This window comes from Clarias gariepinus, chromosome 14 (assembly GCF_024256425.1).
Source record: "Clarias gariepinus isolate MV-2021 ecotype Netherlands chromosome 14, CGAR_prim_01v2, whole genome shotgun sequence".
Lineage (NCBI taxonomy): Eukaryota > Metazoa > Chordata > Actinopteri > Siluriformes > Clariidae > Clarias > Clarias gariepinus.
In genome coordinates this window covers 10,275,203-10,298,390 of record NC_071113.1, presented here as the reverse complement: position 1 = coordinate 10,298,390, position 23,188 = coordinate 10,275,203, and the positions used below count along the sequence as shown (strand labels likewise).

Genomic DNA, 23,188 nt, shown 5'->3' with positions numbered 1-23,188 from the left:
TATTTATATTTGAGCTATACGTATATATAACAAAGTTTAAACAAAGAAAGTTAAACAAAACTAAAAAAAAAAAAAAAAGACGAGACTTTCTAGTGGAGAGCATCATCAACTTCTTTTTCTCTCACATACAGTACAATGTGCTCAGTGTAAATACAACTTTGGATCAGTCCTGTACGTCTTACTCATTAAAAAAAAATAACTTAGGTGCACAATACTATGCGAAATTTGTAAGCATCCTGTTTTTTTAATACACACTTTCTTATATGACTTTATGACTTCATTATTTAGTCAGTACAAAAAGCATTTCTGATTTCCAAACATAAAAAGCAGCATATTATGTAAAATACCACTTTACAGTTCAAGAAAAGAAAAAAAAAAGGTTTCTGGGGAACTGTGGCTGGTTCTGCAGGATGTTCAGTAAAAGTAGGCAGCTAATTTTCTTATAAGACTTAAGCATAAACTGTATCTGAGACTATTTTTTTCAAATAATTGGATCGTAACACCATGTATTTTTTTTCATTTGTTTACTGTTTATTTTTTATGTAAAACAAATATTTGCTCAACATCAGTTATTTGCTGTAATACTTTTGCACATTACTGTTTAATCATTACCATTTTTAAAGGTAAGAGAAAGTAATATACAAATAATTTGTTTAAAGCACAGAGAGCTGTCATTTACCATCAGTACTCAATTCTTTAAATAATCTCTTTTCCTTGTTGATGCTCTTCTAACTAAACAGTATTAATATGTACAGTAATACTACAGATTTTTCACTTAAACCAGGCAGTACATTATATCATGAAGATTTGAAGGCCATTTATGCTTGTTGCATTTTTTACATTCTCCATACTATGGTGTACCTAATAGACATGCCTATTAGATTAATACACTATATGATCAATAGTTTGTGAACACATCATCAAATATGTGAACATTCACCAAATGGTTGGCACAAAATGGAAGCATGCAATTTGTATATGATGTATACTGTATGTATGCTGAGGGATTTAATTTGACTAAAACTCAAAAGCACAAACCTGTTCCAGCATGATGAAGCGAGCTCCAAAAAGACATGACTACTGCTGGTAGTCATGGTGGAAGAAGTGTTCTGCACAAGAACCTGAACTCAGTCTGTCTGATGACATCATGTAGTGCATTAGTGTTTTTATGCTGTAAACCTATTCTGTTATAGAAAACAGGTCTTATCTTAATAATGTAAGTAATGTGTTTTGCATAAATGTGATGGTTAAAGTAATCTGGATTTTAAACTTTGATAACTGTTCAATAATTCTAGCAATAATTCTGTGGAGCATTAGCAAGTGAGTAGATGTCATGATTGGATAATCCACAAGCATCTGATGATGTTAATGTGCACTTTATAACACTGGCATTTATTGGGCTTGCAGTTTAAAAAAAAGAGAAAAAACCCAAAAACAAATGAGGACAAAAACACCACAAAAACTGTTCATTTAGTTAGAATCCAACATTTCTTATGGAATTGCTTATATTTCAACACAACACTGCTACATGTCCCATGGAAGAATAAAGACAACAAAGTACTCAGTCGTAACTGAGCTGTTATATAACTGTACAGCAATTCTCTGAGTAGATTTTTAGGTAATGTAACGAGAACAGCGCATTCATATTAAACATAATTGTACGGAGCAGAACATGCCATTAAGCTTCTTATTGCTGTTTGATGTGGACGTTACGAAGGTCCTCATATAAGAGAGTGCTACGTGGCAGCCTTCTGACCCCTCTCGATCGCCATCCGCTCCAGACGCTCGGTGTAGAATCCGTTAAAGTCGAGCCTGCCGGAAAGCAAAGAACACTTTGTTTGCACTGTTTCTGCAATTTCTGCAAACTGTGTAATTTGTGCAGTGGCCTGGGAAAACCCTTTACACAGTCCAATTTTTTTTACTTATATATATCTTTTTTCTATTTACTACACATAGTTCTTAAAACTACATGCTTTCCTGAACTGTTACCACAAGTTAAAAAAAAGCACTAGCCTGATTCTTCATCTAAACCTTTCGTTTCTGAGTTTTTGAGGACTGTCTTACCTGTAGATTATGTTGATCATGCTGTGCTCACAGTCATTAGTGCTGTAAATGCTCAGCTTGTCCAATAGGTCCAACAGTAGCGTGCTGAAGTTACTGTCAAACTTACTGATGGTGCCTTCAAATCCTGAATCTGACTGCAGGAAATCAACATGCTCAGCTAAAAACTGCAAACGCACAGAAAGAAACATTAAATCCTAAAACTATAAACAATTACAATATTTAAACCAATCCAATTAAAGAAACCTAAAAGATAGGACTACACAGAGTATTAAAACAAAAATACCTTGGAGGCCAAACGTTTCTTCTCCGCCTCCTCGGTGCGCTCGCTCTGTGTCGGAGGACCCTCCATGGTGCCGTGCTCCAGACTTAATCGGTTTATCTCACTGTCCATCCTCATGCTCTGGGTAAATCGCTAGAACAGGAAGGAATTGTTTGGTCTTTAAGCCTGGAGTCAGACATCACAAAGGACACAAACTGCACTCAGCTGTGTCTTTCTACCAAGGACTGAATCACAATAGAGTGTTGGATCAAACATGACTACTAATGAGGAAATCTCTGTTCAGAGAAATACAGGAAGTCATTTAAACAGACACAGATTTGTCCAGGCTAAATTCATGTTTCCTGTCAGTAAAGTCTTAAAGCGTTTTTCTCAAAACTCAACAGCATAGATTCTATTAACAAGTTATGTAAATTGAAAGTAAATGACTGAATCATCTGAACCTGCATGCAGTTGGTGTACATGACACACACAGACATGAGCTTGGAAAAAATCCTCAGCAGTTCAGGGTTGGTCAGCATGCAGTCTTTTAAACAGTTATCCAAAAAACTGGTGTGATGGCAAAGAACATCGTCAATATTGGATGCCTGAGAAGACAAAGAAGGAAAATAAATACAGTTTCATTTAATCTCTGGAGTATGTTCCAAAATAAACTTTTACTTGTGCACTTCTAAATATAAAAACTGATTGGAATGTGTTCTTGTAACCGATTTCAGGTTGTTCTCCATGATGTGCCACGTGGGCTCCATGACCTCAAACATCATGTAGTACTGGATGTTCTGTACAAAGTTTAGCATGCGCTGCCTGAGAGCAAACGCACCAGCAAACCTAGAGTTAGAAAAGAGGAAAAAGACAAACAAATGTCATAAACCTACTTAATAAGCTTAAAACCACAACCACTAATAGGCATCAAATAATCTGTATATTATTGTTGTATTTGGAAAGAACATCTCATACTTTTTCTTTTTTTTTTTTTTTAAACCAACAACAATACTGATTGTGGACAAACAAGCTGCATTGCTGAGTCAAAGCAGTGTCACGTTTGTCACAAATTTTACATCTCTGAAAAACACTTGATGAAGAATTAATTTAGGCTTAAATATTTGATAGATGATGTATGTATACATGTAAGTGTGGAAGTATGCGTTTGTGGATAATAATGTATCTGTGTAAATGTATACGTCATGTATACAGTATGCCTCTGCACACAATATTTAAAAAATGTTATATGGAGATGCATCAAACAGCCATAACGTTACCACCACACAACATAAGCACATCAATTAATTGATTATTTATTATATACCAGTAAACAGGTGGCAGGATCATGGGCATAGAATGCTTACACAAAGGCTTGCCCGTCCGAGAGGTAGCAGAGAGCCACCAAAACTATGCAGATCCCAACCAAGAGGGCCCAAATCTGTCCAGGCCGCACCAAGAGAAACTACTGTGGTCATAATGTTTTACAGAGCATTGTAACATTATGGCTGATCAGTGTATGCTTAATGCCAATTTTCAATAAAACAAGAACTAGAATGGACCCAGTGCCCAGCCTTTACACAATATCAAAAGACAAAGTCAGCTAGTTTTATTCTCACCATTTAGCAGTGTGCAGGGAGTACTGCTTGGCCGACTTGTTGCTGATCCAAACATTTGAGAGCAGCCTTTCAACATGCTTGCAATAAAACATGTGTCTGAAGAGCATCTGATATCGTGTCAGCGCTTTCCTACAAGAACAAATAAAGTGATGATTTTCCTTCCTGATTCGAGTCATAAACACCACAAGACTGCATATCACACATCAGACGTCTATTTGTTTACCTGTTGATTATGAGCGACAGCGGCCATTTCACGATGTAGTCGAAAGAGAAAGCCTCGAGGCCACTCAGGGACACCTCTGTGGGGTCAGCGTTGATGGCTTTTTCTTGCTTGGTTTCGATGGCCAGGACGCGCAGTAGCTGAGTAATGACATCATGGGGCATCAGGTCGATCTGGAAAACAACAGGAAAACTTATGAACATTTTAACCTATTATTTCTACGTGCAGGTTCGAAATTGCCCCATTAAACTGACACTGTTTCCATGATGTATAAAAACCCTGCAGTCATGTTGATGCCTAACAATTAATCTTACTGCAGGCAATATTAAATTACTTAATTGGGTTTAGGCAGAGCTTTAGGCAGCGATAAATATGCTTAAATAACAGACCTTTAGATCATCTTTGAAGGGGTCTGTGTTGGCTGTGCTTGTTCTGAGAGCCAGCTCAAGCAGTGCCTCTAAGCGAGAAGGGATGATGTCATCAACAGGTTTCTTTAGCTCCTCTTCTGTGAGGTCCATGAAGTGAACAAAGAAGTCTCCCTTGTCCATCAAAAAGTAGTGCTTAATCGACCTAAAACACATGCACCAACAAAAACAATTGCTAATTTTGTACATTTGTACAACTTGGGCTAAACTTTAATATTTTTAATGGAACTATTTTGGTCTGTTGAAATGTTTCCAGTCTCAAGTTGACAGAACGCTATAGATTTGGCAAACTACCCCTTCAACACAAAATTCTCAGATTTTTTTCCATTGTATATATACAGTTTGCTAATTTTTTAATTTATGAGGAATACAGCACGGTAAGGCATGCTTACCAATAAGGGAAATATTCGCCCTGGAGTTGATCATGTTCCCATAACAGAGACCCTGGTGTATTTACTTTAAATTAAATTAAATTGATTAAATTATTAAATAAATAAAATAATTCCTGTCATTTTTCTTACATACATTTGTTTTTTCTTAAATGTCTGGAACATATTTACAATATAACGTTTGCTGTCTAGAAAACAAAATCACAGTATTTCAAACTCATCGCCATGCAGGACATTTACCTTAGCCGTGACACCAGCTCCTTCTCCTCCATAAGAAAGTCCAGGAGAACCTTACTGGCATAGTTGTATGCTTTTTCAATTTGTTCCACATACGCTCTCTCTTTTAAAGTGTACAGAACCTCCTTTGCATCTGGACAGGTCACGTCTCGCCCACACTCCCTCACAACGTTCAGGTACTTCCCTGAGCGAAGAAGACAATTCTTATAATGAACAGATAAACGTCTCAGGTACCAGTTCCTTAACATGACTGTAATGTAATTCTCACCAGTACTTAATATTTTATCCGCCATTTTTTGAAGAAATGATGGGATTTTGTGCTGCACAATGGTGTATCTCTGATCCCAGTACTTGTCATTATAGTCTTCCTGGATCTTTTCTTTTTGAAGCTCGTGCTCCTCGACCATAAACTCACTTTGAAAGTAATATATCTGAATTAGTACTCATTCAAATGCTTGTTTAAGTGTGATCTATCACTGTATATCCAAGTAATCCAAATAAAGCTGTAAGCTCAGAAATAAAGTAATCAGTGTTGACTGTTGTTTTAATTCCTGTACCCGTATGGATCTTTGATGATTCCCCTGTAGATCCACTTCTCTAGGATCTCAAAGTACGGGACACTGGCTGCTTTGGTGAGATAGAGGCACAGCTCTTGGGCTTGGCTGTCTCCAGTGTAGTTGAAGGTGCGATCATGAAGCAGACTTAATGTAGAGCCTCCCATGCAGTCTCCTTTGTCTACTGAGGTGGCTGCACAAAACACATGACAAGAAACATAGCTCTTAGCTGACTCTCTGGTTATATCAGACACAAGCATTACACAATACAGAATTATCAAAAGTATTATACACCATTGATCTAATGCAAACCAAACAGTGAGGCTATCGTGCTTTAAATCTAATCTAGGCATTTAGTCACATGACAACTAAATGTGTTGGACCTGGGCATATGCCGAAAAACTCAATATATTTAGCATTCAGTGTACAGTATGATATCATAATACGAACTAATTAATTACAGGGGAACCTTGCTGAGTGGGCAAAAAGACCTAGAAGACAGTGACAACTGCATCTTAAGTATAGCAATAAAGTTCTCTTCAGAGAATACAATGCCATAATAATTTTTTCTTCTTCTATTAAACTTAAAAAATTCTGTAAAGAATAAAATGCCTTATTGATGAGTAGCAAATGGCATATTTGAATCTTAAGATTTGAAATCTTTATACTGAGATTTTAGAAAAACCTTCAGTGAAATGCAAAATACATTTCATACTATAATACAAATCAATGCAACCACATCCTTACCAATGGAGGCCAGAACCTCAATGGTGCGCATGGTGGGCTGGATGTAGAACCAGAGCTTCTGTAGGGAGAGCATGCCTTGCCTGTGAAGATGCTCTAGCTGTGTCACTAGAATAAGATACTCCTTCATCAGAGTTCTCATGGCAGCAGTGAGCGCGTGGTTCACCTGACCATACTCAAATGAACACTTCTCCTCTGTGAAGCTGCAGGGGCAGCCAAAGCAACAAATCAGACACAATGCATATTAAAAGAGTTAAAATAATAATACCAAAACTTTATAACCGAAACTGCTTCATGAATAAGGTGAATAACATCACTGACCGTGTGACGGTGGAGTAACAGGACGCCACCGGTAATATCCTGTTCACAAGCTCCTTAATCGACATGTCCAGAGAGGGGTCTACTATAAAAGAGCGACTCTGTCTGCCGAGCACAGGCTGTGCTGTGATGTCTCTCCCATCCACACCAATCAGTACGTACAGCAGGTCCTCGACCAAAGCTTGCTCCTGCACCGTCAGCGGCATTGTACCTGGAAGCACCCAAATTTTAAAAAAGGGGGGAACGATGTGGCTTTTATTGACACATTAAGTTTATCCAGTGTGTCAATATTTGCAGTGTTGATCGTTTTTTTTCAAGACCCTCTCTTTTTCAATTTTTTCCATCTGTGTTTTTTTTGTACTCAGCAAAAGATTAATCAATATAGATTAGTTACACAATGCTGTTGGGAAAAGATGAAAAAAATCTAAAAATAGATTTTCTGGTCCTATTGAATACGAAAAGATTAAAATTAAGGGTTATGTGATCTTTCTAACGAGTTACAGTATAAGCATTCTGGCTTGTGCAGTAATTAAAATTTCTTGTGAAACAAATGCAAAAGATCTTGCATTTAGTGTTGAATATCAGCGTATATGTGTCCGATCAGAATTTGTATCCTTTGCTGCAAAAACTCAACATGGATGCTCAAAGATTTCTGTTTACACTACTAAACAAGATAACTACTTGATATCACAATACTTACCAATAGCCACAACTGGTTCCCCCATTGGTGCAGTGCTAGGGATAAAATCACCAATCAGCGCTGGTCTGTCATACACCCAGTTTGGGAAGACAGGAATAGGCTGTGTGGGGTTCTTCTTGTTGTGTCTGTCTCTTAGCAGCTTGCGGGTGACTTCAGCAGACTGAGCACAGACATGCAAACAAGAATATTTAATTTCTGTATCATTCTAACTGCAATCCTTAGAAACTCAACGAAACAGATTTGATTTATCAAGTCATAGGATGATCGTAGCACTTGGGCATGCCTGACTGGCTGGCAGGGGTTATGTTATATCCTTACATCAGGTTACGTACTTTATATAGCTAAACATTGCAGATACCTGATCATTAGGAACTTTGGTCGTATAGTATAGATCTGGTTAAAACTGTAATTAAAAAAGGTAATGCTTGTTACAAAGTCAAAAATTATCCACACTTCCACTGTAGAATTTATGTGAATTACCTTTTAGAAAAGACAAATATATATAATAATTAATAATACATATACACATATATAAATATATATATATTTTTTTCCTTACATAATCTCCTCGCTTTTCATTACATTTGCTCGTCAACAAGCTTTTTTTATTCCCTCATTTAAAAATATTGTAGGGTGAGCTGCAAGCCACGAATACACCGCCATCTACCTTTCACTACACAGGAGAATCTTCGTACTCGTAGGGCTGCAGGGACTAAACATGTGAAAGTCCGATGGAGAGATCAGGACTATAGGAAGTTTTAACACCTCAAAATTAAGTTTTTGCAGAGTGTGGATAGTGTGGGTAGAAGTGTGCAGATGTGTATTATCATGCAAGATCACAACACCCTCGGATAGCAGTCCCTGTGCGTTTAATTCAAAGTTTAGGCTTCAGGTCTTTTTGCAAATATCAAAATGCTTCTGTTTATGCTCTTCAGTGAGTTGTTTCGGCACCAGGTACACCCTCAGTCCACAAAAAACTAATCACTGCATGCTGCTCTTCTTTTGAGTAAATCACAAGTGGGGCATCCATATCTGCTCGCACGCCGTTACAAATTAACTGATGTAACATATTTATACTTGTACAGCAGTGACTGGGGAGACAGAAGCCTTGATGGCTGATAAGACAGTGATGCCAACAGAAGTTTTAGTATTACCTGGACTACAGGTTTTATTTAAAAAAGCATTAACAAAGGAAGCAAGGAGGTAAACTCTAAGACCAGACCATAACTACAACTAGTGCTAAAATCACCACAGCTATGGGCAGGGTGACATGTGGCCATAGTCTTTGGAAACTAATGTCCAACAACGCCCAGATCAGTATCAGAAATTTTCAATATTATCAATAAAAATTATCGATAAAAAAGAAAAATGCCAAAAAGTTTTCAACCTTCAGTTGAATGTGTTGAAGTGATGTCTCTAGTGCTTTTCAAAATTTTTGTAATCTAAACCAATTTGTGGGATTGGATCCTCAAAGTCAACCTTTATACTATCTTCAGAATGGGATGAAGAGCGCAGGCACTGTATTATAAAGCTCCCTACCGAGGCAAATCCCTTCTGAACAAACTATAACCTCAATGACTGTAGATTATTTTCCACAATACCATTTGGAAATCGTGTGTTGAAAATCACAATGCACTCAGTAACTGATTTTTGACATAAGCTTAATTTAGGACTACAGATATTACAGTGATTAAGGATGAACACTTTTTTCAATTTATCAGAAAACTCCAGTTTGTTTAATAAATAAGGCGACACCTGTGGAATGTTGGCGCTGGCTGTGACATTCCCGAGCTTTTTGCGCAGTTCCTCCAGCTCCAGCATGGACATCTTGCTACTGGCTGGGGGAATATTAAAGGAGGTTGTGCTGCTCGATGTCGCATTCGCTGACATCTCTGATCGCTCTTTAGCATTTTGCTGCAGAAATTTCAGTGTCTATGAAAAAACAACAGATGGAAACTATTCACACATTGACAGGCAGCACAGCAACAGTATAAGCTAATTATTTGCTAAGTCTATATAAATTGTTAACAAAATCTTTTAAAAATATAATAATAATAAATAAAACAAACAAATTACCAACAAGTTGTGATTACAAGACTCCATCATAAACATATTTAACTAAATCAGCCCTCAAACATACCTCTTTATCTTCTGTAAGCTTTGAAAGAAGATACACCAAAGGATCCAAGTTGCGTGCATTTTTGGATTTGAGCTCTTCATACTTTTTTAAAAAGTCCTCAGGTGTTTTCGAGTGTTCTGCAATCTTCACCTGTTTAAAAATAAATAAATAAATAAATAAAATAGTGCAGAGATAAACGATCTTCAGAGTCAGATCACATACTCTTAAGCCTTAAAGTACAATTCCATGATTAGGTTGTTACTGAAATATTGTTGATTAAAGCAAGTGTGGTGCTAATTTGTTGGTTGAAGCAGTGCAGCTGAGAATTTAGTGGTTGTTTGCCACGCTGCGTCACACAGAGACACAGCTAGTGCAGTTACATGGCAACTTTTTAGTTCATCACGTTTCGCTATCGATGCCTAAAAAACCAAAAGCACTATTTCGTGAGAACGTCGATTTCAGGAACTTTAGAACTTGACTTTGCTTGACTAATCGTTGATTTACCATAATGTTCATGATGGCGTTAACAGCACACTGGTTAGGTGCAAGCAAAACACAAAATTCTCTCGAAATTAAACGCCGACCATGGAGATGCGGGCCACAGAGCTAACCACTATGCCACTGTGCTGTTTTGCTAGCGTTGTAAAAGAGCAAATAAAAATAGACAAACATGGAGGAGTACGCTTAAACTAAAAGAGCTGGTAGCTCCAGGGTCCCTGGTCTGATTTTGGCTTCAGGTTAATGGGCTGGATTGGTAGCATTTCACAGATTCTCCCTCATCAAAAACACAGTATTGGTGCTGATTTCTTTATTTTTATATATAATACAGAAAGTGTATGTGGCCAAGAAGCTACTTCTAAAGTTTATGCAACATGAAAGTAACCAGTGTCTTGCTTCCCTAAAAATTTCAAGTTTGCTAACTTTAGCCATTTTTCAACGTTATACTATCTCACATCAATCAATAATAATTTAAAATGCTAATTATTCACATATAAATACTTAAATTGGTGTAAGCTTCTAGAAGCATATGACCTGTAAAAATACTTGCTTAAATTAAAGCATGCCATGCAAAATAAAAAAAAAATGTAATCAAGTCTTTAACCATGTCAAATTCATGTTGCAAAATCTTAAAAAATTAGCATTTTAAAATAATACACTATTTTCAGGTTTATGTTTTTTCATGTAAAATCTACAGGAAATTGGCCAAATTTCATCTGAACAACAATTATTAAAATTTTAATGTCACATACAGTCATGATATGATATAGTATGATGATATGAAGTGAAATGCTTATATGACTGCTGTTGACCTCTATATTACAAAAGAAGGTTCAAAAGAAAGATTAAGTGCGAATAAGAGATTAAAAAAATTTTTTTTTTTTTACATAATTTACACAATTTACATAATATACAAGCAATAAGAATAAAAATAATAGTAGAATAAGATAGAAATATAAAGAAATTAAAGGATATATAATAAAAAAAGATATATATATATAGTAAAATAAAACAGAATAGAAATGTAATGTAGTGCAGTGTAGAACCCTGTTGAGTTTTTAGCAAGATAATGTGCAAGATTGCAGTTTAAATTCCCAGTGTGCAAAAATGTGCAAATGTTCCATACGTTTGTGTGTCCTAGTAAAAAGTAAAAGTTTGCAGTCTTGAAATGTGCAAAATGTGCAAGCATGTAAGTGTTAAGTCCTATGTGCTGTTGTGTTTGAAAGCTCGTATAGCCTGCGGGAAAAAGCTCCTTCTCAGTCTCTCAGTGTTGGCCTTCAGGGAGCAGGAGCGCTTTCCTGACCTAAACAGAGAGAACAGTCCATTGTTGGGGTGGCTGAGGTCCTTCACTATCTTCCTGGCTGTGGTCCAGCACAATCGATTGAAGGTCAGGGAGCTTGGTGCAGATGATGTGTTCAGCTGATCAAACCACCCTCTGTAGGGGTCGCCTGTCCTGCATGGTGCTGTTCCCGAACCAGTCTGAGATGTTTGCCGTCAGGATGCTCTCTATGGTGCAGGAGTAGAAGTTACTAAGCACATTTGAGGGCAGTCTAAAGTTTAAGGTAGTAGAAATGCTGCTGGGCCTTTTTCACCACGGTGTTGATGTGACAGGACCATGACAGGTCCTGCGTGATGTGAACACTGAGGTATCGGAAGCTGTCTACTCTCTCTACTGGGCTCTTGTTGATGGCGGGGGTCTGGTAGTTCCTTTCCTGCTTAGTACTAAAGTCCACCATCAACTCGTTTGTCTTCCTGACGTTCAGGAGGAGATTGTTCCTCTGGCACCAGTTCTCCAGATTTCCAACCTCCTCCAGGTAGACCGTCTCGTCGTTGTCAGAGATTAGGCCCACCACAACAGTGTCGTCAGCAAACTTAATGATGTTGGTGGAGTTAGTAGTAGCTACACAGTCATAGGTGTACAAAGAGTACAGCAGGGGGCTCAGACCACAACCCTGGGGGGCTCCAGTGCTGAGAGTGGGTAAGGCTAAAACATATCTGCCCATCCTTACTGCCTGTGGTCTGCCAGTTAGGAAGTTAGAGATCCACCCACACAGAGATGAGCTGAGTGCCAGGTGCAAAGCTTGCTGGTGAGTGTGAAGGGAATTATGGTATTAAATGCTGAGCTATAGTCGACAAAGCATTTTAACATAATTCCCCTTGCGAGTGTCCAGGTAAGTGAGTGATGTGAGATGAGTGATGAGAGATGGCATCATCCATAGAGTGGTTCGGGCGGTTTGCAAACTGAGGTGGATCCAGTGTGTCAGCAAAATTAAGATTGTTAAAAGATTTGAATTCAAAGAAGTTATGACATAACACATAGGTGAGACACTTTTTAGCACCATAACCAAGTTTTGGCAACCTGTGTGTGTTTGTGTGTGTTGACTCCAGGTTCTCTAGCTTACACTAACATCCCAAAAACATCCATAGGAGACTTGGTTTAATTACCCAAATTTATCTAATTTACTCAAAAATGTAATGTAAAAGATTTTGTGTTACATGGTGCCCTGAGATAGCCTAAAGACCCATAATGAGTTTATTCCCACTTGGCACCCAGTGTTCCCAGGATCCATTTAGACTCTGATCAGGGTAAAGCTTAGTGAAAAAAATAATAACTGATCATGCAAGCAGTTCAAGTTGCATTTTTGACATGAGGTTCTTTGAAGTGTGAATTGATGCATAGTGCCTACCTTAGAACTGTGTGCCGACACTGTGGTGGTAACATAGGAAGTCCTGTTCTTCTGCAGTAAGTCGATGTAAACCTCGGCTCCATCGCCTCCTCTGACATGAAGGAGACTGAGCAACTCGTTCACATCGTGGTGTATCCTGAACTCGCTCATGGCTTCAGCTTATCCTTCATGCAGTGACATAAACATACACAATTTTATCATTTACCATCATATCTATTGCTCTAAGTCTCTAGATAGTCTAACAAACACATTAATCATCACTAAACCTTAACTACAGGTTAAAATAACTCACCAAACCCGAAAAAATTTTCCCCAAAAAATAAATTTAAATTATTAATATATTTACATTAGCAAGCTACAGTAGCCTACAAAGGTAATATTATCGTCCCAGTATTGCCCCGCTAGCTAGTTCGAACGTTACTGAAGGCTGCATGTGAACAGCTTGCTGCTCCCTACGTATGTGCACTTCGCAAGCCCAGCGTCTACACCCTAACTAGTGCCCTACGTGTCGATGATGTATGCGTTTGGAATGAACCGTAACCCGGCAACGTTTAATGGCTGCCAACCACCAACACTACTAATAATATTCAGTCATTTTTAGCAAAAGTTACAGCTAATTTCAGAAGCTCCCTGAAGTTACCCTTAAAACACTAGTTAAAAATATTTTTAGCACATTTCTCTCTTATGTAAAGTAAAAAACAAACTGTTTTTTTTTGGACCCGCCAAAAACAACCGGTGTTACAAAATAAAAGTCATTTGAATGCAAAAATATTTTTTCTGATGAGAAATTAAAATGAAACATATTTTGAGGAAATGAAAATGACAGTTTTAAGCTTTAATCCTTTATTTTATATATTGCATTTGGAAAAAAAGCCATAATGAAATAAAATATTACACTACATAACCAGAAAATCTAAAACCCATCATCTCATCTCACATCAGTCATCGTCTGGGAGCCTATCCAAGGAGACTTAGGGCACAAGGTGGTGTACACCCAAGATGGGGTGCCAATCTATGGAAACACATATACACACATTCATTTACACAATATGGGCAATTTGGGAACGCCAATTAACCAGAGTACCCGGAGGAAACACACCAAGCACAGGGAGAGCAAACTCCATGCACACAGACTCTGAAGTGGGAATTAAACCTGGGCCCTGGAGTGCAAGGGGACAGTGTTATTGTTGTTAGTCTTTTAGTGGCTCCCGTCAAGGAGTCACCACAGCAATCCATTTGATTCACACAACAACTTTGCACAGGATGCCCTTCCTGACATAACCCTACCATTTTATCCAGGCTTGGGACTGACACTGCAGCCAGTGGCTTCCACATGGCAGGTGAAAAACCTACCACTGAGCCACCAATGTATTTTCTGTTATCTATATATAATCTTCTTTATAAATGACAGTGAATTAATTACATTTCCTTCTCAAAACTAAACAACAGAGAAAAAGAAGCATGATTAAATTATTAGCAGCAATGACTTGCATTAAGATTAATGATTCTCTGTTCTTTATCGGTTTGACACATATTCGGTTAAAGCCTACAAATTGGTGATGATATATTTGGGATGGTAATTTATCTACCAGAAGTACATGAAAACAACAGCAGCTGAGCTGATTCATGCTCACAGAGGATTACTTTATCATTTGAAACGTCTGTGTTTCTGTGCTGACCTGTCCTGAAGAGCTGAAGTTTGTGCAGATCACCCCAAGTATGTTTTGTTAAGTCTTTCCAAACTAAACTGATGGGCGGCACGGTGGCAAAGTTGTTAGCACTGTCACTTTGCACCTCCAGATTTCAGTTTGTGTGAGTGGAGTTTGCATGTTCTCCTGGTGTTTGGTGGATTTCCTCCAGGTACTCCGGTTGCCTGCAACATTCCAAAGACATGCAGATTTGGTTGATTGGCATTCCCAAATTGTCCATTCACCTCACAAACTGGATTGACCAAATTGTCCATGTCCAAGACTTTACACAACAGTTCAATGGCCAGCAGTGAAAGCAAGTTGGATTTTTTTTTTCAGCTCATTTTAGTTTGAAGTTAATTTTTATTTAGATGCATAATGGAAATTAACTATATTAGAAATTCCATTCTCTCTTTACTTCTAACATCACTTTTCAGCCTACTTCATGTGTGTTTATGGACATATACAGAATATGGGGTAATTTTTCATCCATTTATCTATGTCTAGTTAAAACCAATTAGGACATAACTGTCCATTCATTAATTATCAATTTAGTTGCACACACCAATAAAATTTCCAAATTTCACTTCTATGACATTCTTCATTGGCTCATGTTGTATCATGTTGTGTGACAGGAAATGGTCTAATTGAAATAAAAGATCACCAAAGGCCTTCTAGTTCAAATCTATAAATCCAAATATTACTTAATTGTAACAAAAAGAACAACTTATATATAGTATTGGTAAATACAATATTAGAATTATGCAATAACACATTTCTTTTTAAATAAGTATGTGCCAGGCTTAGCATATTTTAATGTTATAACCTGATTTTAGGCAGCTGAATGATTTATAGTGGTAATGCTAATAATGCCATAATGCTAATAGTCCTAATACTAGAGCTAAATTGTCATAAGGACTTATCCTTAAAAGAATAATAAAAATAATAAAAAAAGGGCAGCAAAGTAAAACTTAACCATTTAAGAAGTCATGATCAGCATCATGTTGTTTATTTATGCTATAATGCTATAATATGCGTGACTATCCTTGTTACTGCTAACTTCCGTTTCTAGCTAAACCACTGAAGCTTCTGGGACTCAGGACAGTGTGAACACCACCTATTTAAACTTTAGACACAAACTGGACATATTTTACCTAGTGCACCTTTAAACTTCACATTTATTTTTTGTCTAAAATTTCAACCTGGCGGTATACAATGACAATTCAGTTGTATACTTCTTAGAGGCCTGACAGCAGACTCACAGAAATCTGATTATTACCAGAGGTGTACCAGAGTAAGGTGTTATTGGTGATTAGTTGAATGTGGTGTAATTAAATACTGTTCTTTGAGCTTGTACTTGGTATGCTACTACGCTTACTGTGAGATATAAACTTGCAATTCTAATCATGCTTCATCAGTCATAAATAATATCAGATCTCAAGGCATTTTAACATCGGGTTATCTGACCTTGAAATAACTGGAATCCAGTGTGTGTTTTAGAGACACTAATTAATCGAAATGATGATGGTTGAAATCCTAAAAATTAATACAGACCATTCTTCTTACATTTCATGTGCCACTGGGGAAATTCACAAAAAACAGGTGTGAAGTTTTTTGAGTGATTATAAGCTTTGTTGGTTCTCTGAATGTGAAGCTTGTCAACGCCACGCTGTGAATAGAATACATTATAATATCTCTTTCCAGCTGCTACCAGAGAACACTTCATTCCCAAATTAATAACTCACAGTCATCAGGAAAAGAATGAAGTGTCATGTCACTGACTCAATCCAGATCCCATGTGACCCCTCTAAAGAGATCATCTACACAGACTCTAACAGAAATTGTCTAAAAGTACAATACAAGAAGATGAGTTCTGTTCTCCCTGTAATCAGATACAAAGAATAATGCTCTCCATGCCATTCTGTCGAATAGATTCCAGAAAGGGTCCTTATGAGATCAGATCCGAAGGGGGAATATACTTCTATAGGGAATAGACTCCTTGTGGTGCACTGAAATCAGTTGCACACACATTCTATGATATATGCTTGATTTCTTCTGTAAATGTCAATTGGTTTTATGCATTCACTTATAAGAAATTAAATAAAAAATCCTGGTCTGACTTGACTTATACTCCACAAAAAATTGTACCTGCATTAAATAATTGTCACAGTTTGTGGTTTGAACTGTACATATTTTATAGTCCATGCTAGTAACAAGCTTTTTAGTAGGTATTCTAAGGTCGCAGTCTGATATTATTTTTCATATAACAGTTCTACTAATAAAAGGTCTATATGAAAAACATTCCAGACAAAGTACTCTAGGTCCATTCATTTTTTAATATAAAAAAATATATGGACCTACAGTGTTTATTTTTCTCTGTCGAAAGAAATATTCCTCACAGATCATCACGCAGAGTGACAAACCAAAGTAGCAATTTAATGGTTTAAATGTAAGTAGAGTGAGACTATAATTGCTATATTTATAACATACTAATATTGGAATCATTGAATTTGAATTTGATTTGAATTTTTTATTTCTATTTGAATTTATTAAAAATATTAAATATCAACACTCTTGGCACACAACTTGGCCAAATAAATTAGTCGCATTAGAAGCATTTACTCTGGTTTTTCAGGAAGTTATAGGTTTTAGTTAACTTCAGAATTAATCACTTTGTAATAAATATTTTTTGTTGTTAATTAAATTATTCTAAACTGAATAAAACTGTGTGGGTGTTTGTTCTTTGTTGCAGGATCATTAGGGAGGAAATCGGAAGGACACTATGCCTGTGTGTATATGGCCAAAAAAATATTTTACAATCAGATGTAATGCACATACTGTATGAGGCTTCTTTGAGTAAATATATACAGTAGGTGGTCCATCATATTTAAACCCACAGCTCGGTTGGTAAATTACTGTAAATTAACACAACTCCAAGTGCTTCTTTTTTTTTTTTTTTGTAAATATCTGTGTATTGTTTACATTTTGCTTTTGAAACTGTTACACATACTCTAGATATGGCCAAATTTATATCATTTTAATAAATAAGCTGATCAGAATGAATTAACACTTTATTCATGGGATTAACCAGCTATATTTCTGTATGTGTGCTTTACACAAAGTTTGAATAAATAAATTACGTACAATCCCAATGGGAGTGAGACAGAGAGAAGTAGATAAGAGATAGTATATTTATTTTTACCCAGATTAGAAATAAATTATAACTTTTTCCTTTTTGTTACAATTAACTATTGCAAACTGTATTGTTTACTGGTTCATACGTGTAGTTTCCCAGGGGCCATGGCCACTAGAGGGCCTTTTAGGCCATACTAAGTTCCATACTAAGTATCACATTATAATAACCCCTATAATAATAAAGACGAAGAATCTGAAGTCGGTTTATAATTTAGTTATATAAAGTTGTGTCTGCAAAATGTACACCTAAGTGCCAATTAGATTAAGTTCCCTGTTTTATCAATAATGGTCATGCTGCTCCCAGATGTATGATCTTCCTTAATCATTGAAAAAGTGATGAAAGCTGAAGTAGGATGATTCACCCGGTGCAGGTGTTTATGGAACCTTTAGTTACTGAAATGTATTATTTTATCTTGTTCTGGTTCTACACGTAGTTTCAAGTTTCACTAATTAGCTTCCACCATTTTACTACATCATGTTACGTCTTTGAGACTGCTACTTAAAGTACAAAAAAGAGCATTGAATTTTGTGGAATTTGACATTTGTAAACCACACAACTAATTAATTTATCACTAGAATTGTAAAAACATTGTCATAGATACTTGTGACATATTGTCAAGATTTGAACTTGGGTCACCAGGATAGAAGATAGGATAGAAGATAGTGATGATAACCACTGGTATAACCACATGTATGCATGTTATGGTACCATAATATTCTTCCATCAATCATTCCAACAATTAATATACAATTAATATATTCTTCATAATATTCTTCCAACAATCATTCCACTGATAAACCCCCTAAATAATTTAATGATAAATTAATTTTATTTCATCTCATATGTGTCTTTCTTGCTGGTAGAATGGTCATTTCATTTTCTTTTAAACTTTTTTCAGAGATGGTTATTGCTGTTAATCAATAGAATATATTAAATACATTTCGAACTTCATAGTTTTATATTACAGCCCTTAGGGTTCTCATAGAAGTATTAATGTGGGCTTGGGCAGGATCTGAGTATGTCACTCCAAGACTCTGATTTATATGAATAAATAAAGCAATAAAACTAAGAATAAATAAATTAATCAGTGAATTAATTGAGGGTAGTATAATGGATAAAAGTTTTGCATTGATGCCTCAGACCTTTAGGGTTGTAAGGTCAGATCTTATCGCTGTGTTTCCTCTGTGTGGTCCGGTTCTCTCTCACACTTGTACATACAGTACCCACTGCTATTAATGTATTTGAAATAGAAAACGCCCCTGAAGGTTGCAGCGTAAATAGTGCTTGTGGGCATAATTAGTAAGTACATGGCATTTAGAATGTGAGGTTCTTTAACAGAAAAAAAAAAATTATCATTTAGTAATAAAGAATGGGTTCTATCTGAAGTCGCTTTATAGTTTTGTTATATACAGATAATATAAATTTATCCTGGTAAAAAGATATTTTCATTTTCTTTAAAACTTATTAAACCTATCCTTTTTGCCTTTAATCTACTAGCACTTTGGCTCATTTTGAAAAAAAAAAAAATAAATCCTAAATTAAGCATTCAGGCTAATCTTCATTTAAGGAGTGGAAATTTTTTTGTGATGTGCCACTCAAAACTCTTTCCTGTTGTGCTCTCACATGGTGTGTGCCAGTATTAATGATGAATGATGTGGCTTGGCTCCATGGAAATGGTCTTAGTGATGAGATCACCATCTTGTTGGTGCCGGGACACCACAATTTGTTGACTTTTTTGATGACCCATTTTCCTCTCTAAAAAAATAACTTGTCGTTTTAAATAAAAGCTTAAACTGCTCTAACTGGAAGATTTTTCTGAGTTGGGAAACTTTCAAAGCATTGCGAGTATCTAAAAGTGGCGACACACCAGACTGCTTTCATGAATAGTAAACAAATGTTTACAGAGTAAATACAATCACAGCTATTTTGTTTATGATTAGGCTTATGTGGTTCATCCACTGTATAAGTGCCTGTGAATAAGACATTGAAATGTAAGCAATAAAATATTAAGACAAACACATTTATATAAACATCTTTTAAGCATGTACAGTATATTTGAACATTCAACTGTGATGCGGTATAAATTGCATTCATCTTTTTTCATTGCTCCTAACCCCAATTTTTATGCTTTCTACTGTGGCAAACCAAAGCCTAATATCATACACTTTGAAAGCATTTATTCTTGTAAATGTAATATTTTTGTGAACATTTTTACATAACAGATGGTGTGCAATGTTTTGCTTTCATAGATCTTGAACCTGTTCGTACTAGGTTATTTAATGCTTCCTTCCTCATACACTTCCTGTTACAATTACAAAGGCTGGTGTGAGGTATTTTCCTGGAACATGATGAACTGTAAGAAATTATGTTCAAAAACAAAATTTCAGGGAGCGACTTTTTTTGATGAATTATGTTTGATCTATATTGTTTTCATCTCTAAGATTTATGTATGCACCAAATATCTTTCATTTTTTTCATGTGTAGAACAATAATGAAGCAGCTCTTACATTCATCATTAGTTTCTAAGTTCAGTAGCAATTAGGGTCATACTATGGAGTATTTTATGTGTACATGTCCGAACCATAGTATACTCCCAACCCTGATCCTGGAGGACCCCTTTCCCTGAACATTGTAGTGTTTACTCTGCTCCCAGCACACTTGATTTACCTAATCAGCCAATTACAAATCTTTTCTCAGTAGAAAAAGGTTTGGCAGAGCAGGAAAACACAAAAATGTGTAGGCCAGGGGCTCCTCAGAGATATACAGTATAAAGAGGAGGGATGTAGTAAAACCTGCATTATTGTCTGCAAAGCCTCCGGAGAAAGAAGATGCTTTAAACTAGCTGATGTTTGTACAATATAACATACTGTACAGTACATTTCAAGGTTTTCTGAAGACTTCTTCATCCTTTTCATTTTGCCATAGTAGCAATGAGCCTCCTTTTTTGTTTATCAATTACACTGCCTGGTTACGGTGTGCAAATGGTGGCCAATTCATGTGTGAAAATAATTCCTCAGATCTTAAAACAAATCTTGGAATATGCCTGTGCCATCAGGAAAGACAAACTCAGTAGATGTGATACCCTGCTTGTTCAGTACATTCAGGTCATCAGGTGACTTCATTTTATGGCCACATAACGTTCCTGCACCTAGACCTGACCAACTAAAGCAACCCCAGATTACAAAGGCCTGTACAGTGGGTACTATGCATGTTGAGTGCATTGCTTCATGTGCTCCCTTTTTTACCCTGGTGCGCCTACCACTCTGGAATTGGGTCAGTCTAAACTGAATCAGACCACATGACCTATTTCTATTGCTCCAATGTCCAATCTTTATGCTCCCTAGCCTAACTAACACCATAGTTTTTCTTATGGTCATACAGCTGTTTAGTCTCAATTCTGTGTTGGCCCCTAGAGACAAAGTCTATATAAAAAAATTAAATGCACTCCAGAACAAAGTATACGCAAAAAGTAAAATCAATGCACATGCAAAAAGGATATTGCCTCAATTACAAAAAAAAATGTAAATAAAACACATAGTAAAGCCAATGCATATCCAAAAAGAGAAATGACACACAAAAAAACATTTGCTACATTGCAAGTGCTCCAGGATGGTTGGATGGGGTTGGCGGGGGGGTATGGGTTGTAATGAACTGGATTATATTAGTTGCTACACAAACAGGAAGTACAAATGAACACGACATCCAATCATTGTTTCTGTAAATTTTTTAAGTTTCATAGATGAGGGTGTCTGTCCGCAGTGCTGCGCAAAAGGAGTCTCTATTTAGTAACAGCAAAAGACAGAGTTGTTATATGTTGGCCCAAACGCCTGGTGTCATGTACATCTCTTACTACGAAGAACATAAACCATTTTAACATGTTTGGTGAAATCCTAAAGAACAAAGAGTGGAAGCTGTATAGATGTGTGTTCGGAGAAGAACCAGGAAATGTTAGCTTAAGGTAAGGGAGGGGAGAGATAAAGAGAGAGAGTGTGTGAGACTTACTGTAGGTCATTAATATCAAATCCAAGGGGAGATTTAACACGGTAATATTAGATAATTTTAGGAAAAGAATATATATATATAAGAGAAATTAACAAAATCAGCAAATTAACCAAAACATTTGTTTATATGTTAGTACAGAGTATGTTGTTATAAATAAACATTTGTGACTTTTTTGGGGGGGCGTGTTTGGAGCCTCAATAAACAGGTAATACATCAGCAGTGTTGTAATCTTACTGGCCTGTTAATGAATTTGAATGATGCATGATGCATGTGCATCAACTCGCTGCCACTACTTAAGCTGCTCCAATATTTCGGCATATACTATATATATACTGTACATCCATTCATCCATCAAGGAACCTCTGCCCCGATAAAATGGGAGGGTTAAGTCAGGAAGGGCACCCGCATAAAACTTGTGTTAAGTTGTGTGTGGATTGGATGGTCTTCTGTGGCGAAATTTCAGCCTGTATTTAATTAATGGGACAATAAGTAAGTACCAAATGATTTTTTCAAGGCCATGCTAATGAGTCATTTAAAAATATTCACACGGATTAGTTCTCTGGAGCAAGTGATTTAATTTTCATTGCAAAAGTGAGAACTTAAAAAAAAGTAGAAACTATAAAAAAAAAAGACACATTTTTTGAAACCTAAGTCATAGTCAGTTTAAATGTACACTGTCTCAATGGTACAACCACAGTCCTTCATTTCTAAGTGTATACTTCTGTGTCCATTTAACTAAACATACAAAAGACTAGTCTTACATGTACAACAGCAGTGACAAGCCTAAATTTGGAGAATGAGAAGCTAAACAGCTGGATCTCTTCAAACATGCATGAATCAGTAACAAAAATGTCATCAGTCTGAGAAACAATGTGGATACATGTCCAGTAAATTGTACAGAGTGGTTTTTTTCTTTTAGTTCAGCAAAAAGGTTCACAAGATGTTAAAACTTCCTATGTGAAAATAATATTTAGAACAACGTATAACTGAAGTATTATTGTGTTAACCTAAGTTCTACCCTTAAAGGAATTTCCTTCTTGAGGATTTCTTTTCCGGACGCACTTTAGAAAAGAAAGTGCTTTATAGCTCCTGATCCATCTTCATTCCCGATAGACGCTGTATAAATATTTTGATCTCTGTAGGACAAAAGAGAGAATTATCTATATAAGAGAGAGTTTACTTAAACATAGATAACGAGTTGGAAATGTATTCAAAAGCTATTTTACAGAGTTATTTGCACCCTTCAAGAAAATGAAAAAAATATATTATTGTAAATTATATTACTCTGCATAAACACACAACAATGTGTTACAATTCATACAAAATACCCCAAATATATTTTGGGCAATGATATCCCTTATATGTATATTAAAATAGCCAATGGAAATATTACTGTCACATATGAAATATTTTAAAATGAATATACAATAAATTGATTTTTCTCTTTAAAAAAAAGTTGTCACTCACATATA

At 36.3% G+C, this 23,188-nt stretch overlaps 1 protein-coding gene across 1 annotated transcript; it reads right to left on the bottom strand.

Annotated features, from left to right (window-relative positions):
• Positions 1-519: 519 nt before the first annotated feature.
• On the bottom strand, positions 520-13,188 carry tubgcp2 (tubulin, gamma complex associated protein 2). The gene is made up of 18 exons (XM_053512288.1): positions 13,123-13,188; positions 12,831-12,994; positions 9,667-9,795; positions 9,282-9,458; positions 7,527-7,686; positions 6,830-7,037; positions 6,512-6,711; positions 5,768-5,957; positions 5,479-5,624; positions 5,214-5,394; positions 4,549-4,729; positions 4,163-4,332; positions 3,940-4,068; positions 3,049-3,169; positions 2,785-2,928; positions 2,348-2,476; positions 2,065-2,228; positions 520-1,812 (listed from the first exon to the last, which is right to left on the bottom strand). Exons 2-18 carry the CDS (start codon positions 12,978-12,980, stop codon positions 1,737-1,739), a joined length of 2,655 nt encoding a protein of 884 aa, XP_053368263.1. The 5' UTR covers positions 12,981-12,994; positions 13,123-13,188; the 3' UTR covers positions 520-1,736.
• Between the last annotated feature and the right edge of the window lie 10,000 nt (positions 13,189-23,188).

Bases quoted from the DNA above. Each gene is read 5' to 3' on its own strand.
- tubgcp2 (XM_053512288.1), bottom strand. From the start codon at position 12,980: ATGAGCGAGTTCAGGATACACCACGATGTGAACGAGTTGCTCAGTCTC. The intron at 4,730-5,213 runs GTAAATGTCCTG...CATGTGTTTTAG, and splicing joins GAGCTGGTGTCACGGCTAAG to GTCGATTAAGCACTACTTTT. The intron at 3,170-3,939 runs GTGAGAATAAAA...TTCTAACTCTAG, and splicing joins TCCCTGCACACTGCTAAATG to GTTTGCTGGTGCGTTTGCTC.